This window comes from Garra rufa, chromosome 13, assembly GCF_049309525.1.
Source record: "Garra rufa chromosome 13, GarRuf1.0, whole genome shotgun sequence".
NCBI lineage: Eukaryota > Metazoa > Chordata > Actinopteri > Cypriniformes > Cyprinidae > Garra > Garra rufa.
The window spans coordinates 35216771-35235362 of record NC_133373.1 but is presented as its reverse complement, the minus strand read 5'-3'; the positions used below and the strand labels follow the sequence as shown (position 1 = coordinate 35235362).

Below are 18592 nucleotides of genomic sequence, written 5' to 3'. Positions count from 1 at the left end.
CAAAGGCCTGAAAGCCTTCAAGTTATGTAATAAGCCTACAAAACTGAAGAAACAAAGGCCAGATGTGAATGTCTTCCCCTCTTTGAGAGTGACTAATGTGTTAATGAGGTGGCAGAAGAGCTGGGTGCATTGGAAAAATACTAACATTATATTTATCATGAGATATCACACCTATTGCTGTTCTTGGACTGTAAGTAGTGTCAAAAATTGATGGTGAAATACTTAAACGGGACATCAGATGCCCATTTTAAACAAGTTGGTATGATTCTTTAGGGTTTTCATGAAATGTCTGCAACACACTTTAGTTAAAATTCCTCACAGGGTTCCCACTCTAAGCCAAATGTCAAATTTCCTGCCTTTCACTGACTGAAAAGCTAAATTTCCATGACCTATAATGAACGGATCCATCCATTTGCAAGCTTTATTTACTTGTTCACAGATGTTTTTAGTACAAAACACATATACATACTTTTGGCTTTACCTGTTAAATGCACTTTGTTATTTTTCTGTACCATTTCTACAGTAATTAATTTATGGTTTTTATGCTTTTATAACCATAACAACAAGCAAAACGCGTGAAAAAAATACGATAAAACAAAATACGACCTTTTTTAGGTTGATATCACATGAAAGCTGGGTTCAAGCCCTTTCTGATTTTATTTTGTATTTTGAACGTGACAAAAGTTATGGCTATCTTAAGTTGGCTGATAGCTATGATTTTCAGGACTGAAATTTTGTGAAAACGGGTTTAAAGTGAAACAGGTTTTACTTTCATTTCACAGGTTTACAGAGAGCTGTCTGTCAAGTCAGGAGCACTATACTGCAACATTATACAAACAGACTAAGGTCTCTAAACTTTTGATCACCCCTTGTATGTTTAGATACCACGAATAGTGCACCTTGTAGTTTATATTTGTGACCCTGGACCACAAAACCAGTCTTAAGTCGCTGGGGTATATTTGTAGCAATAGCCAAAAATACATTGTATGGGTCAAAATTGTTGATTTTTCTTTTATGCCAAAAATCATTAGGAAATTAAGTAAAGATCATGTTCCATGAAGAATTTTTGGTAAAATTCCTACTGTAAACTTATCAAAATGTAATTTTTGATTAGTAATATGCATTGCTAAGAACTTAATTTGGACAACTTTAAAGGTGATTTTCTCAATATTTAGATTTTTTGCACCCTAAAATTTCAGATCTTCAAATAGATGTATTTCGGCCAAATATTGTCCTATCCTAACAAACCATACATCAATAGAAAGCTTATTTATTGAGCTTTCATATGATGCATATATCTCAGTTTTGTAAAATTTTACCTTATGACTGGTTTTGTGGTCCAGGGTCACATTTAGAAAAGTGAGCGCAGCACAACTGTTTGCGTACCTTTTCATATAACAGACTGTCATTAGACTCCTCCTTAGTAACTTCATCATTCGATCCTTCATCTCTGGATGTGGAATCATCCATTATAACATCGTTTAGGGCACTGACATCACCAATATTAAGCTACTTCAGACTGCGTTGTTCCGCTCAGCCATCTCAAGGTATTAATTAATAAATAAATGCATCTTTGCGTGCCATAGTTTACACAGGATTTATTAAATATGTTACGTGGTTTATTTTGAGAGGTTAACTGTTTTTGTGGTGTTCACCGAAAGCACCTCCATAGTGCGTTCTTAACATAAGAGGAAGCAGTCATTTCTGCTTGCTGCGATAAATCGCTATTTGTGTTGCACTAAACAAGTGAATTTTGACAAGATATTTTCAGAGATGATAGACAAGATGATATGTAAGTATAACAACAACCTGTCCAGGGACTGCGGGTGGAAATTAGCATTTTTGCTATAACCTGGCACATGACATCTCTTCTTATTTTAGACTAATGTTGTTTGTGCACTGTCCCTGATTAAATAAATAAAGAGAAAAAAAGGGTTTTTTTCTCAGATCGCATCACATTTTGATAAATGAAAACAAAAAATTTAAAGCAACAAACAAAAATCCCTGATATTTCATGACATGGAAAAAATACATATAAAATTCCCTTACTTTCAATGTCTGGAATAGACATTTCAAAATTCCATGATATTCCAGAAATTCCATGACCCGTGGGAACCCCGTCTTCAATGCTTGTGTAAAACAACACCCTTTTACCTTGTCAAAAACAGCTCTGTTCACAGCGAACCGTTTCGGTGCACGGTGTTTGTTTGTTTTGCAGTTGTAAGTAGCATGGGTATATTTACAGCAATAGCCAACGATATGGGTCAAAATTATCGATTTTTCTTTTATGCCAGAAATCATTAGGATATTAAGTAAATCATGTTCCATGAAGATATTTTGTAAATTTCCTACTGTTACTATACCAAAACTTCACTTTTGATTAGTAATGTGCATTGCTAAGAACTTCTTTTGGACAACCTTAAATGCGATTTTCTCAATATTTTGATTTTTTTGCACCCTCAGCAAAATATTGTCCTATCTTAACAAACAATACATCAATGGAAAGCTTATTCATTCAGCTTTCAGATGTGTAATTGTTGATTAATTTAATCAACAGTTACTCATAGTACAGTCCATGATAATGAAAATACTTGTGCTGTTAAAACCTCTCTTATTTGTAAAATAGAGAAAAAAATTCTTTACCTAGTTTAACCTTTGATTCTGAGCTTCGTGAGGTCATACGTGGCGACGTCTCCTCTCAAACCTAAGACTCCTTGATGCTGAGGCTAAATGTGAAAACATACATTTTATTGCCTCTGGCTAGCATATTGTCTATAACCATTTCCAAGTCTCACCGAACTGAAAGAAAAGAAATGGATTTTATGTTCTCTTTAAAAAGAACTTCCTCAAAGTAAAGCAAAAAAAAAAATGTTTTCTCCCTGACATCCAACTGGTAAGGTGTGTTTTATTGTTGCAGTTTAAAACATTGGCTCTAAAACAGCAACTAGTTGTATGATGAGATCATTTGATTTCAATTTGTGTGGTGGAATATGGAAATACTGCACCAATTAATACAGAGAGGCATAACCATTCAGCTTCCCTTAATCAAAGATGTTTCGAACAGCAATAAAAATGGTCTCCTTGGCAGCTCTGCGTGGCATAATCCAAACTTATCTATTCATTAGGTAAAAAATAAATCTGCTGAGCTCAGCACTAATATATTTTTCTCTGTTTCATTTCGGTCCTCTTAGACTTCAGGATTAATCAAATAATGAGAGGGAACAACAACTATAAAACAGAGGTCCAAGTTCTACATCCAATGGAAAATATCAATTCCTTCCAGGCTTTTTGGTCCAACTCTGTTAAAAAAAAAAAAAGAAAAAAATGAGAAAATGAAAGACAAAAAGAGAGGGCAAGGGAGAGTGAGTGTACTGCTTCCCAACCAGTACCTACCTGAAGACATCAAGCCGGTCAAAGCAAACGGCTTCAATGAAAAATTGTGTCAGTCAACCTCGGGTGACTCCTACATCTGCTTTTTGTTTTTAATTGTTTGTTTGTTTACGTTATGAGCGTGCCATGACCCTTACGTTCGTGCAATTCTGCACAATTTTGCAATTGTGCATGCTATGTGTTTGCCCATGACAAAATATCTAACATAATGTGCCATTTCCACTGTTTTTGAAATGTTTCACTTTGAATGCTATAACATTTTCACCGCAGATTAATATTGATGTACAATTACTCTGTTTGAGTATCCTGACACAGTGGCTCAAAATTAATTATGATGTTTTTAAATATGTATATCTATCTTAGCTTCAACTTTAAAGTAAATTCCACCAATCTCGCAGATCTTTTAAATCCATTTTTGTCATCTCCATAATCTCTCTTTACAAAGAATGGTCTAATTATGGCTATTAGGAAAGACTCTTTGATGTAATCGTTTGATGTGAATATTACTGTCTGCTCTCATTAGTCGGGCCTGTCAAGTTCATTCTCCGTTACGCTCACCTTAATGTTGGTCTCAGTGTTGTTAGTCCACTTACAGTTACTCTGTCCAACATCAGGTCTGGTTAATTAAATACAGCCTTTTATTTCTCTCAGAAGGCAATTTGTTTTGCAGCTGGCTTAACAAATTAAATCAAGTGCTAAGCATTTAAAAAGCACAATAATCAGTTATTTATAACATCAGCTAAAACTGAAATTACTATCACATGTGTGTACGTGTGGGAGAGAGAGCTGGGCTTTGGAGGGCAGCATAAGGCAGCTCTTTTTTGCAGCTGCATTGGCAAAACTCTCCTCACAACAGGCTCAAGGCCATCGAGGATGACAAAAGTTTTCACCCACAGGTGATAAGGTTGGGCGAAAAATGCTGGCCTTTTAACCCCTTGCTTCCAACAATTTCTTGCATTCGAATTTATACAACCACATTTTTAGCATTTGTAATGTAATATACTCTACTTAAACAACTACTTAATCTGAATGTCATGGACAAGTGTGATGGCACAGAATAATCAAACTATCATATGTTTCTAAACATTTCAGACCAGAATTATTTTAGTACTCATATATGCTGTGCAATGCTGACCTCTAGTGTTAGAATATAGCAGTGCTACTTTTAATTAGGCATAAATAAGAGCCAAGAGGCTCTTTATGCAATGCATAATAAATTTCATTCAATCCTCAATTCCATAATATTCATTCAAGAGACTTTTCCCTTCACCCCACCTTTACACATGTTCCTGGCTTTGACTTTGTTAACTTAGCAGCATCATATTGCAAAATGTAACCCAATGACAAGGATTTAAAAAAACAGTGACATTAAGTGACATTAAAATACTCACTGATATGTTCTTCAGAAAAATCCTTCAGGTCCCACAAATTCTTTTGTGTATTTAAACCCTTTTCAACAATGACGATGATTTTGCAATCCATCTTTTCACACTGAGGACAACTGAGGGACTCATATGCAACTATTACAGAAGGTTCAAACACTCACTGATGCTTCAGAAGGAAAAACAATGCACTGAGAGCCAGGGCAGGGGGTAAAAACTTTTTAAACTTGAAGTTCAGGGTAAATGTAACTTGTTTTGTCTTCTGGGTGAACATGTAAGTATCTCCAGTAGCTTCTGAGGGGCAGTACTAATAAGAAAAATTTACACATCTTTATTCTGTTCAAAAGTTTACACCCCTGGCTCTTAATGCATTGTTTTTCCTTCTGGAGCATCAGTGAGCTTTTGAACCGTCTGTAATAGTAGCAACAGTCCTCAGTGTGTAAAGATTGATTTCAAAATCATACAGTCATTGAAGGGCTCAAATACATACAAATGCTATTAAACCAAAGAATTTGTGGGACCTGAGGGGCCTTTCTGAAGAACAGCGGGCAGTTTAACTGTTCAGGACAAACAATGGACTCATGAACAACTATCACTATCAAAAAAAAAAAAAAAAAGAGCTGTGGATCATTCAGGTAAGAACACAGTATTAAGAATCAAGTGTATGTAAAATTTTGAATGGGGTAATTTTTATAAATTCAACTATTGTTTCCTCGTTTGAACCATGTGTAAACATATTTTATGTGAAATATCTTATTCAGGTCAGTACGAAATATAAAATAACATGCATTTTGTATGATCCCTCTTATTTTGGTAAAATAATGAACATTTTGCAGATTCTGCTAGGTGTATGTAAACTTTTGACCTCAACTGTAATTTTAAGGGCCATTTGTCAAAACACATGGCACCTGCCACAAACAGCATTTTGTTTTTTGTTTTGTTTTTTAGAAACACTTATAAGGCACAGCATGATTTATACGACAGCAACAATGTAAAAAGTAACATTAAGCAATATCACAACAACCAAAAGTGCTATGAATATCTTCGCAGGTGCGATTTAGCTGTGGGCACAAGGCTGCAGGCCTAAGCAAACATGTTCAGTAAACTGTATATTTCTATTTACAGTTTTAAACACGAGTAAAGCATATTAAATAACTTACATTTTAGGCTAAATTTGTCCAGTTAGCTCGTATGTTTCTTCTCCGTCAACGAAATTACTAGTTTAAAAACATTAATCAAGCTTCATCAAGGCATCAAGGTTTGACTGTGACAAAGAAACTCAAACACCGTAATGGAAAATCATGAATGAGTGGAACGGAGCGACACAGATTTTCCTAATACGCTGAGTCACAGCCATTCAGCAATAACTCGGCTTTAAATCCATTCCGCATTTTCCATTTCCCGTTCCACGCAAACCCAAAACAATCAACACCAACATCCGTGGATATACACTTTAATTAAATGTTGCATTTTGTCTGAATATATTGCTAGAGTGGATTTATTTATTTATTATGAATTTATACATTTGTTTATATTTTTGGTTGACGAAAAATATTCTAATTTACCTTTTAAACCATATTTAATTTTGTTTTAAAACGCTTTATTCAGTGAGATTTCATGTTGCGATTTGTGCAACAGATAGTCATACAAAAAAAGAAAAACATTTACAGTGGAATCCACGCAATTCATTTTTGAGCGCTGGTGTCGTTTTATTTCTCTTGGGTGGAAGAGTGACCAATCAGGTACCTCTTTCTTCGCCGGAGCGTTTTCATTGGCTACCACCAACATATGGCTGACCATACACGTGAGCAACCTTACGTAACGCCGCAACGGACCAATCGGACCTCTCAAATCCTACAGGAAGTTGTGTAGTTGCGTCAGTATTTTCACTGGTTCTCGTGTTTTGTCTAACCCGAGGTAAAAATCTAACTGACTCATATTATTTATTCTTTGCAGCGTTTCATTTTCATCCCAGCAAAATGAAGCACAACTCCAACGTTCCCGCATTTCTCACCAAGCTTTGGACCCTCGTCGAAGATTCGGATACAAATGAATTCATCTGCTGGAGCCAGGTAAATAAAAGAAAAGACATAGATGTTAGCATTCTGGATTAGCTTACAGTGACACAGTTATTTGTGATCCGGGTCTTCTGTGATCAGATGTTTATTATGATGGATGTGTGTCAGATCATAGACATCATGCTATAATATAAGTAATAAAATTTATTGTTTCCATTGTATTTTCGTATTCATTAGTTCTGTTATTATTTATTTAGTTCTTTAGAAGATGCGTGAATAACAAATACATGAATAACATAACTGTTATATATATATATATATATATATATATTTAAAAAAAAAAAAAAATAGAGCGCTATATTCCGAGTCAAACAAATTTCCTTATGTGTTCCACAGAATAAGGAACAACACAGAATGGCAGGTCTGTTTTCTTCTATTAACAAGGCTCTTCATTTATTTATTTTTTTAGGAAGGGAACAGTTTCCTTGTACTGGATGAACAAAGGTTTGCAAAAGAGATTCTCCCCAAGTTTTTCAAGCACAACAACATGGCCAGTTTTGTCCGTCAGCTCAACATGTGTAAGTGGTTTCTCGACAGCTCCCGCAAATTTCTCCTCCTTCCCCATTGTTCAGCCGTAATTTAAGATCAGTGTTCGTTTCTTTGTTCCTTTCTTTAACAAACAGATGGTTTTCGCAAGGTGATGCACATTGACACAGGCATAGTGAAGCAGGAGCGAGATGGACCAGTTGAATTCCAACATCCATACTTCAAACATGGGCAAGATGACCTGCTAGAGAATATCAAAAGAAAGGTAAGACAGCTTTGTCAAAAAAAGTGGCAAAGTGGAGACCTGGAAATACACTACCGGTCAAAGGTTTCTAAAGAGGTAGATTTTATAATGTTTTTTTATAGAAAAAAAACTAAGCTTGCATTTATTTGATCTAAGGTACAGCAAAAACTGTTGAAATTTTTTTAAATATATTTACTATTTAACCCCTTAACTGTCACCGTCCCACCTGTGGGACGCTTGGCACTCTTTTTTCCGTTGTCCTTTTTCTCTATCAAATCTTTTAGTAACCATCATAAATTATATATCATTTGAAAGCTTAGAAGCTCGAGAATCATCCTGTGAAAACCATTTTGAAATCGGATATTGCCTTACCATGGAAATTGTACTTTAAAATCATTTGGCGGTCTCCTCCCCCTTAGTGGTGTCATATTACAAAATGCATTACGGCCTTTTAGAATCACAACTTTTTACAATCTTGACAAAAAATATATCATTGGAAAGGTCTGAGTCTCAGGATGTCATATTTGGTGGTTATTTTGTGATAGAATGGAAATTTTCAGACAAATTTAGACTTTTGTGACAGAAAATTGCATGAAAAATATATATGGCATTTCAATGGCACCCGGTGGCTGTTTGTGGTATAACGCCCTTAACAAACTTTCACAGGAACCTTAATTTTTTTCATATCAACTTCAAATTTGGAACATAACTTATTTAGATGTGAGGCTTCAATTTGATATCAAATTTAGGATAAAACCTGTTATGTAAAATATGTATTTTATATCAAATATAATAAAAATTGTACAGTGCATTTTATTTACAGTAAATTTAAACTTCTATAATTTGTTGACACTTTATTTTTTTGAGACAATTCCACTTCTGCAAAAATCTGCTGATTGTCTTCTTTAAAAAGAGACCAACCTTAGATCTGTATTCCAAAGAGTTCATGAATTACAACAATTAAAGTTTGGATAATGCACTTTCATACCTATTTAAAAAAATGGGGGGCGACAGTTAAGGGGTTAAAATAACTTTTCTATTTAAATATATTTTAAAATGTAATTTTAGTCCTTGGATTTCAAAGCTGAATTTTTAGCATCATTACTTCAGTCACATGATCCTTCAGATCCTTCATTCTGATATTCTGATTTGCTGCTCAAATATTTTTTTACTATTATTATGTTGAAAACATAAAATGTAGATTTCCATGTTTTTCAGTTGTTGTTTTTTTTTGATGAAAAGCATTTATCGGCAATAGAAATCTTTTGCAACATTATAAACGTCTTTTTAAATGTTAATTTAAAGCATCCTTGCTAAGTATAAGTATTCATTTCTATAATTTCTCCAAGATTTTGGATGGTATAGTGTATAATGTTACGAAAGCTTTTTATTTCAGATAAATGCTGATCTTTGGATCTTTCTATTCATCAAAGAATCCTGAAAAAAAAAGATATAGATATAGATAATAAGAATAAATGTTTCTTGAACAGCGAATCAGCATATTGGAATGATTTCTGAAGGATCACGTGTCACTGAAAATTGGTGTAATGATGCAAAAAAAAATAGCTTTGAACACAGGAATAAATTACATTTTAAAATATAGTCAAATAGAGAGCAGTTATTTTAAATTGTAAAAATATGTCAACATATTATTTGGCTTGGTGAGCAAAAGAGAATTCTTTAAAAAAAAAAAAAAACATGAAAAATCTTACTGTTCAAAAACTTTTGACTGGTAGTGGAAGATGCAAATAAAAATATTTAAAGAGCATCCAAATTAAAATTAATTTTTGTAAGTAATATCTGAATATAAGATGAAGTAAGTTGTCATTTTTTTTGTGATAGGTGTCCAATGCACGGCCTGAAGAGAGCAAAATAAGGCAAGAAGATCTTTCTAAAATTCTGACAAGTGTTCAGAATGTACATGAGCAGCAAGAAACCATGGATGCTAGACTTGCGACACTGAAAAGGTAATGAAACACTTTATTAGAAGCTTAATCTGTGCTTGTGCCTTATAATATCTTGTATCATTTAATCTTGTCCATGTGCATTTACCTAGTAGTTAAGGGAACAGACAGACTAATTACTAGTTGTGCCTAATAATGCCCTGTTCAGCAAGCGTCAACATGGTTAAACCACTTTTGAATATCTAAGTAAAGGCACAGAACTACACTCTGACATCATGTCATGTTCTTTAGAAAATGTATAAAACTTCTCTTTTTTTTTTGTTTTTTCTTCAGAGAGAATGAGTCTCTTTGGACAGAGCTGTCAGACCTCAGACAGAAACATGCACAGCAGCAGCAGGTCATAAAGGAGGTATGTTTTACTTGCATGCAGCAGCTTTACAGACATTTCTATTATATATCAGCATAAAAATTGCATGACCTAATGCACAGTTTTGAATTCTAATGGCGCTCTTTGTATTGTCCCTGCAGCTGGTGCAGTTCATCTTCACGCTGGTTCAGAACAATCGCATGTTAAATTTAAAACGCAAAAGGTAAGACTAAAAAGTATGTTAATGCATATAATAAAAGTACACTATCGGCTTAAAAATTTAGGATCATTATGGTGTTTTTATTGTCATTTTTTTAAATATTTTTTTTTATTTAGCAAGAATGCATTAAATTTATCACTGATTATGGTAAAGACATATTACAAAAAAAAATGTTTCAAATAAATGTTTTCTTTCAAATAATTCACTTTCTATTCATCAAAGAATGCTATTAACAGTTTTCACAAAAATTGTAATGAACACAAGTCTTTAACATTGATAATGATAAGAAATGTTTCTTGAGTACCAGATCAGCATATTAAAATGATTGCTGAAGACTGAAGTAATAGCTGTTGATATTTCAGCTTTGCCATTACAGGAATAAATTGCATTTATATATAAATTAGGGCCGGGACTCGATTAAAAAAATTAATCTAATTAATTAGAGGCTTTGTAATTAATTAATCGAAATTAATCGCATTTTAATCGCATATAAATATAGTGAGAAGTGAGAAGTACGTTTTTTTTATATGGATTTTTAGTATACCATTGAATAATGACTGAATACATAAGCTTGAGCAACAAAATATTGTTTATTTTTGTTCAACCAAGTCCAACAGACCAGTGCAATATTGCAATTAAGTGTAGCAATAGGCTCGATGTGCTACAGTGATATGCGAATTCCTTGTTGCATAGCTTGCACACAACCATGCTCTTATCGACGCTTCCATCCATTCGTTTTTTATAACAAAATTTCCCATCCACAGGGCCAACCAAAGCGGTCCCATCAGCTTTTTTGTCCATGTTCACTGTGGTTTGTTTTGCTGCGTCCCAATTCGCCTACTTATACTATAGCCTATAAGTATGTACTCTTTTTGTGAAGAAAAGTACATACTTTTGAGTTTGTAGCAGAATAGTAGGCAAGCTTTGGGACATACTACTTCGTCATAACTGCTTCTTTAAGGGACGCTCTGTTGCTTAGTCACCTGAATCCTGTCACTGTTTAAACTGCCCTGTCAAGCATCACAGTTAACATTATCTACATTTCGTTTAATTTAATTTCCTACCGTATTAGAGAGAAATTAAGAGGCACGTTCTTTAATGAGTCTTTCATGCCGAGAACTCTGCTCTTGTGTTTGCTTAATTATGCATTTAAACGTTAATGACCAAACCTAAATGTTGCTGCACATGGAATATAACGCGGATAACATTTTAAAAATATTTTTTATCAGGAACCCCTTTCTCTACCTGTCCGTTGGTTGCGCATATCCTCCATGTTTGCAGTTTTTTAACACTTTTTATGCGTGTTTGTAGTTCTAATCGAATCCTCGTTCACGGCGCAGTGTGTTGTGGGCAATATTAGCCGTTAGAGTGTGCATTGATCGTTAAGTAGTAGACCATCCGGGAATCTTTGGAATACTTTTTTAAACATACTACGATTTGGGACAACCAATACTATTTAGGACGGACGCAGCTTGTCTGAACGCTAGTTGGTGCTCCAGCAGGGTTTCCGCGGGGTCTTAAAAAGTCTTAAAAAGTCTAAAATTTAAAAATCAAAATTTTAGGCCTTAAAAAGTCTTAAATTCGCTGTTCTAGGTCTTAAATAATTTTACACAGGTCTTATTTTTCCGATGTCCATGTGACGCTACGTCTAATGCTCATTTAAATTCTCTTTTTGTTGTTTCCGTGGTGTTGTAGTTCTTTATTTCACAATTCCAAATATAATTTGCTGTATTTAAACTACAAATGAGACCAGCATGCAATAGCCAATCAGCTTTCTGTTATTGGCGCGAGTCTCTCTCGGATTGTACCGCAGAAGTAAAATGGATTTAACTTTTTAGCTATGAGGAAGTGCAAGTTAAGCGATACTTAGCTTGAAAAAACTGAATATAGGGCTTGGCTAAGGCCAGTTGCTAACAACTAGATTTTTTTCTCCCTCTGTGGAAGTTACTGCGTCTTCAAAATCGCAGTAGCAGAATACAGGTCAAACGACCTTTTTCTGTATATAATGTTATCAATAATAATAAGAAATATAGGTCGAGCTAGCTGACCGCCAGCCTTCGAAATACTTTTAAAATGTTTTTTTTTTTACTTGCCCGACCGAACAAACCGCCTGATTAAAACTGAAGTGACAAAAACAACTAGCGAAGCATCCAAAGGCAAGAAAGATTCATATTAATACATTCAACGTAAACAGAAATTGATAATGGATAGTGTATTTCTGGTCTATTTGTGACATACTTTAAAACAAATGAATGTAACAGCACTCTAAAGAAACACACTGAGGTAAAAATTTAAAATGTATAGTTTATTTATAACATGATATAGTTCAGTAATATACCAAGTGAGCTTTTTGCTAAAAATTCTCACAATTACAAATGTTACATTAATTTTAGCTCAATAAAAAAGTAGTTAGTCAAGTAGTTACTTACATATTAGACAATATGCAACATTAGCAGAAGCATTCTCCTAGCAACGTTTTGCTATGATTCAGCGTTTTGATCGAATCAGTTGAAATAATTCGCTCATGAAGTGACTTACCGCCACCTGCTGGTAGTTTAGTGTGTTTAAAAGTATGCCTCCACACCCAACATTTCTAATGTATATATTTATAAATCAATAAATGTATTTAAAACATTAATCTCACTTTTAATTTTGCAGTGTAAATTATGTAATCTCACTGCTAACAGCCATTTAGAATTTATTGATAAATTCATAAAATAAATTTCAAAGGTAATGCATACATTTCAAAAGTAAAAAAAGGCCTTTATAAAGGTAAATCAAATATGCAGATTTAAGATGTAAAAGCTAATAGAGCACTGATGAAAATATTGCTTCAGAATTTTTTTTTTTTACATCAGATATTTCTAGTGGTACTTTTATGGGGATATTTTGTGTGGAATAGTATCTGCTGATATGAAAAGTTCACTGTATATCGTAGTAATAAATTTAATTTATGACAGCCATGAAATTGCGTTTACTTTTTACATTAAACACATTAAATATTACATACTGTATATGCATGTAATATAATATCTATTTCCATTACAGGTTTCGGTCTTAAATTTCATATAAGGTGGTCTTAAAAAGGTCTTAAAAAGTCTTAAATTTCACTTGTTCATATCTGCAGAAACCCTGTCCAGTATAATCGGTCCGCCGAATCTCATCCAGTGAGAAACGTTCCGCGGTGCAAAACTAAGTGCGATTAAAATGCGTTAAAAAAATGTAACGCGTTATTTTTGTGTAATTAATTAATCTAAATTAACGCGTTAAAGTCCCGGCCCTAATATAAATATACATATATTAAAACCGAAAGCAGTTATTTTATATTGAAGCAATATTTTACAATATAACTGTTTTTTTTCCTGTGTTTTTGATCAAATAAATACAGCCTTGGTGAGCAAAAAATGCTTCTTTCAAAAACCATGATTTTTTTTTTTTAAACGATAGTTTAAGTATCATTTATATTGTCATATTTTTACCAAATATCTTTATCAAAGATGATAATTGTAAAAATATAATTTTCTTCATTTCATTTCTGATTCATAAATTATTCTTTCTCTTTTTGAGATTGCATGATATAAACTTGCAAATTTGACCTTTTTTTCTCAGAATTGAGTGATATAAATTTGCAATTGTGAGACATAAAGTTGCAATTCTGAGAAATAAATTTAAATTCAGTTTATATCTTGCAACTTTTTTCTCAGAATTGTGAGTTTCTCACAATTCTTAATTTTTTTTTTCTTGCAATTCTGGCTTTTTTTCTCAGAATGGCCTTTAAAACTCGCAGTTACGAGTTTATATCAGAAAATTCTGAGAAATTAAGTCAGAATTGATAGACATGCAAATTGTGAGGAAAAAAAGTCATAATTGTGAGTTTATTTCTTGCAATTCTGACTTTATAGCTCCCAATTGCGAGTATATATTTCACAATTCTGAGAAAAAGTCACATTTGCGAGTTTGTATCATGCGAGTTTGAGAAGAAAAAATGAATTATGTAATAAAGTCAAAATAGTTTTTCCATCTTTATTAAAAATGAGAATTGTAAAAATATAATTTTCTTAGTTCCATTTCTTATTCAGAAATGGTTCTTTCTCTTTTGAGAGAAAAATTATAATTTTTTAAAATAACATTTGTTTATTTTTTATGAAATAAAAACATATTAATATACTTTTTACCCTATGATTAATATGCACCCTACTTGCTGTTGGATTACAGACCGCTCACTCTGAACAGTAATGGAAAGAAGTCGAAATTCATCCACCAGATCTTCGAGGAAACTATGGACCACAGCAAAGTAGGTGTAGAACCATCCATGATTAGGTGATTAGGTTCCATGCGCTTTGTCTTTCCTTGCTATGGGAAAGCGTACTGTTGTCAGTTATTTTGTAAATATAATGTTGCTATTCATTATCTTGCGTTTTTCTCTCTTGATGAGATTTGAGGCAGGGTTCACTTTGTGTGAAAGTGTCCTGCCCCTGGATATGAACCTTAAATTGCGAGAATCACCGTCAGTTAAATTCATGTTGGTGGGGGATCGATTTATTTATATAAACATGATATTCCTCATTCATTTTGAAACTTAAAAATCTGTTTGTCAGAGACTCATCTCTTGCCGTCTCTGTTAGTCCGCAGTGAATGGACTCAATGGATTGAAGAACAGTTCTGACATTTCTGAAGATGTTATCATCTGTGACATCACAGACGATGATGGGGAGTTTACAGAAGACATATCAGTACCGGCTGACCAAGGGTAAGCATTTAGGGGTTGATTCAAACCATTGCATCTCTTTCAGTGGCAGAAAATTAGAAATGAAGTCTGTGTTTTGCTTGGTTTCTTACAGAGATCCTGAAATTGTGGAAGCCGCTTATGAAAGCAGCCCGACTATTAGAAACGACAGCACAAATGGAACTGTAACAAATTCAGCCACTCAACAAGAAGCAGTACCCAAAAGCACCTCTGACATTTCATCAAGCGCCCTGCAATTGAACAAACCCTCAGTTCTAAGTTTAGAGGATCCAGTAAAGCTGATGGACTCCATTCTCAGGGAAAATGGAGCCATTTCACAAAACATAAACCTTCTTGGCAAGTAAGTATGCTAGTGTTGCCCATGTACAACACAAGGCTGCTGAGATTTATTATCTATCATTATGAGCTTCTCATTTGACAAAAAAATTGTTTTTTGTTGTATGTTTTGAGTAAACAAATATTATTCTAATTCTGAAAACATATTTATGGAAGCCAGTTTCTGCCACATAAAAAAATCATGTTTAGTAAATCATAATCCTTGACTTTATCTGTTTTATTGTCTCATAATTTAAACTTTTTAACTTGTTTTTTTTTTTCATCATTGATTTTATCTCATAATTATTACTTTTTTTCATAATTTCTCATTTTTTCCTCATACTTAGTATATCATATTTATGAAAGGTACTTGCAACTATTTATCTCACAATTCTAACTTTTTTTTCTCAATTGCGTGGTACAAACTCGCAATTCTAATTTTTGTAGAAGTTAAAGTCAGAATTGCGTGATATAAACTTGCAATTGACTTTTTTCTCAGAATTGTAAGATATACTATTTATATAACTTGCAATTCTGAGAACGTATCGGTCTTATTTACTCCCTCAAAATTGGACTTTATAACTCGCAATTACAATTTTTAAAAAAAGGTCAGAATTGCAATTGGAGTTCATCTGACTTATATCTCACAAAACTTTTTTTTTTTGCAATTTAGAATTTTCTCAGAATTGCGAGGAATAAAAGTCAGAATTGCCAGAAAATTGCTATCTTACAATATTGACTTTCTCAGAATTTTATCTTGCAATCTCACAATTCTGAGAAAAAAATTCATAATTCTGAGGAAAAAAAGTCAAAATTCCAAGAAAAAAAAGTTAGAATTGCTATTTTCTATCTCACAAATCTGATATTTCCCTTGACATTTTCCTTTTTTTCTCAGAAATTTCTCGCTATCTTACAGTTCTGAGAAAAAACTCAGAATTGCCAGAAAAAGTCAGAATTGTGAGATATAAACTTGCAATTCTGACTTTTTTTTTCTTGCAATATTTTTTTTTTTTTTTTACTTAGAATTGTATCTCGCAAATATGAGTTTATATCACGCGATTCTGTCAAAATAAGATTTTTTTTTCTGGTGTGGTGGAAATGAGCTTTCATTCAAATAAACTACTAAATAATGGGTTTAACAAAAAAAAACTGCACACTTCTGCTTTATCTAAGATATAAACTCGCAATTCTGAGAACACATCAGTCTTTTTTCCTCCCTCAAAATTGGACTTTATATCTCACAATTCTGAGAAAGTCAGAATTGCAAGGAATAAAAGTCAGAATTGTCAGAAAAAAAGTCAGAATTGTGAGATATAAACTTGCAGTTCTTAATTTTTCTTGCAATTTTGACTTTTTTTTCTTTGAATTTTCTGGCAGTCTTACAATTGTGAGTAAAAAGTCAGAATTGCAAGATAAAAAACAGAATTGGGAGATGTAAACTCACAATTGCGAGGAGTTTTTATCTCACAATTCTGACTACTTTTCTTGCAATTTTGACTTTTTTTCCCTCTGAACTGTATCTTGCCATTCTAAGTTTATATCACACGATTTTTTTTTTTTCTCATGTGGTGGAAATGAGCTTCCGTTCAAACTGAATTACTAAATAATGGGTTCCACAACATTCAAGCTATACATTTCCCTTTTTATTTTTTTCTTTCTTCGTTTTTTTAACTAGTGATAATTATAGCTCAAAACAACACATTCCTACTTTAAGCATATTTAACAATTATTTCATTGTAAATTAATTCACTACAGAGTTGAGTTGATGGACTACCTGGACAGTATTGACTGCAGTCTGGAAGACTTCCAGGCCATGCTGTATGGAAAACAGTTCAGCATTGACCCAGATATCTTACAGGTATGTTTGGAGATTCCATAAACCAGTTTGTCCAAAAATCTGTTCCTTTTACTTCCTTTTTTGTCATGTTTGTCTCTAAAATAATTTCCATTGATGCATTCCTCAGCTGCTATAATTCACCATGATGACGACTCCTTTAATTTGATTGTTTTTTTCTTTTGCCGTTTGCAGCAAACTGTCTCGGAAACAAAAGATAACAAAGGGAAGTCTGTGCCTGACAACACAGGTAATTGTTGCATGTTTCTCTGTGAAATAATATCCGTCGTCATACCGGCGTTATGCTTTGTTTACCAGCATGTTGGTTCCTTTATTCAGATAAGCAGCTGATCCAGTACACAACCTGCCCTCTGCTGGCCTTCCTGGATGGATGCACCCCTCTGGCTCCATCAGATACTCTAACTGAAAGCCTGAGCCAGCCTATCCTGCCGCAGAGCCACGAAGAACCCACAGACCTGTTGGAAAAGGCCCTGGAGACGGAGACCGAGATGCCTCGCAGCTCTCTGATCCGTTTGGAGCCCCTCACAGAGGCAGAAGCGAGCGAGACCACGCTGTTCTACCTATGTGAACTTAACTCTGACCTACAAAGTGCTGACACGCCACAGCTTGACATCTGAAAGCAAAATCAGCCTGGACCTTTTCATTTTTTGTAAATGTTCATCAAAATGATGATATTTATTCGCCAGAATTTTTTTGGTGCCATCTGTCCTTTGTCATTTCTTTCCATTTTACAGATACTTCTAGTTACTGTTCACTAGTTAGTGTCCTTTCCACCGTCTCCATCAGGAGATCAGGCTGCAGTTATGTTGCTGGTTTACATTGCAGCTGTTTTGTGATGCACGTGTTTTCCTGTTTTATTATTGAGCAGTTCAGAAAACGTTCCAGCTATCCTTTATGTATATGCTATAGAAGTGCCTGCCTGATGTCCTAATGTCACTGTAAATAGATGTGAAGACTTTGGCTTATGGTTAGTTTCATATTGTTGGACAATACACAGTGATTCTTGTTACCGTGAGCTTTCATCATTATATAAAGCTTTGCAGTAGCATTAAAGGAATTTAAAGGTCGATTCTGGTGTGTTTTTTGGATTTCAAATAGGGCTGGGATGAAATGTTTATTTTTTATGATTTTAACAAACCAGAAAAAAATAGATTTTTAAATCCCAATTTCTCTGTTAGTCCTGATTCTGAAACTTAACCAAATACTATTTGTATCCACCTTATTCTTCAGCGCAAAAGGAAGTCTGCGAGACTTCCAGTTCATTAGGCAATATAGAGTTTTCATGACTCGTCATCAATCATCCATATTAGCAGCACTGAATAAACAATGCCACTGAACCGAACGAAACTCGCATATTTCGCAGATTGTCGCTGATGAAAATGGTCAATTATTGTCATGTTTTGGTCTGTACTAATAAATCAGACCAGAAAAAAACATTTGGAGTACTATAGACTACCAAAATTTATAACGTATAAAGGAGAAGAGTGCAAAAGGCGTTTGTGGCCAAACTGAACCAGGATTTCCAGAGCAAGAATCTTGACAACATTCATGATTGTTCTTATCATTTCTGGTCAGGTAGGTTAAATATTAGGCTAATGTCTTAA

At 33.8% G+C, this 18592-nt stretch overlaps 1 protein-coding gene across 1 annotated transcript; it reads left to right on the top strand.

Moving 5' to 3' along the window:
• Positions 1-6639: 6639 nt before the first annotated feature.
• hsf2 (heat shock transcription factor 2) lies at positions 6640-18055 on the top strand. The gene is made up of 12 exons (XM_073853008.1): positions 6640-6844; positions 7260-7368; positions 7474-7601; positions 9423-9547; positions 9818-9893; positions 10013-10074; positions 14287-14365; positions 14697-14821; positions 14913-15158; positions 16889-16991; positions 17163-17217; positions 17307-18055. The coding sequence occupies exons 1-12, from the start codon at positions 6752-6754 to the stop codon at positions 17603-17605; spliced, it is 1500 nt and encodes a 499-aa protein (XP_073709109.1). The 5' UTR covers positions 6640-6751; the 3' UTR covers positions 17606-18055.
• Positions 18056-18592: the final 537 nt, after the last annotated feature.

Excerpts from the sequence above, each read along its gene's own strand:
- hsf2 (XM_073853008.1), top strand. The coding sequence starts at position 6,752 with ATGAAGCACAACTCCAACGTTCCCGCATTTCTCACCAAGCTTTGGACC. Across the intron at positions 9,548-9,817 it reads AGACTTGCGACACTGAAAAG|AGAGAATGAGTCTCTTTGGA; the intron begins GTAATGAAACAC and ends TTTTTTCTTCAG. Across the intron at positions 10,075-14,286 it reads TTAAATTTAAAACGCAAAAG|ACCGCTCACTCTGAACAGTA; the intron begins GTAAGACTAAAA and ends GTTGGATTACAG.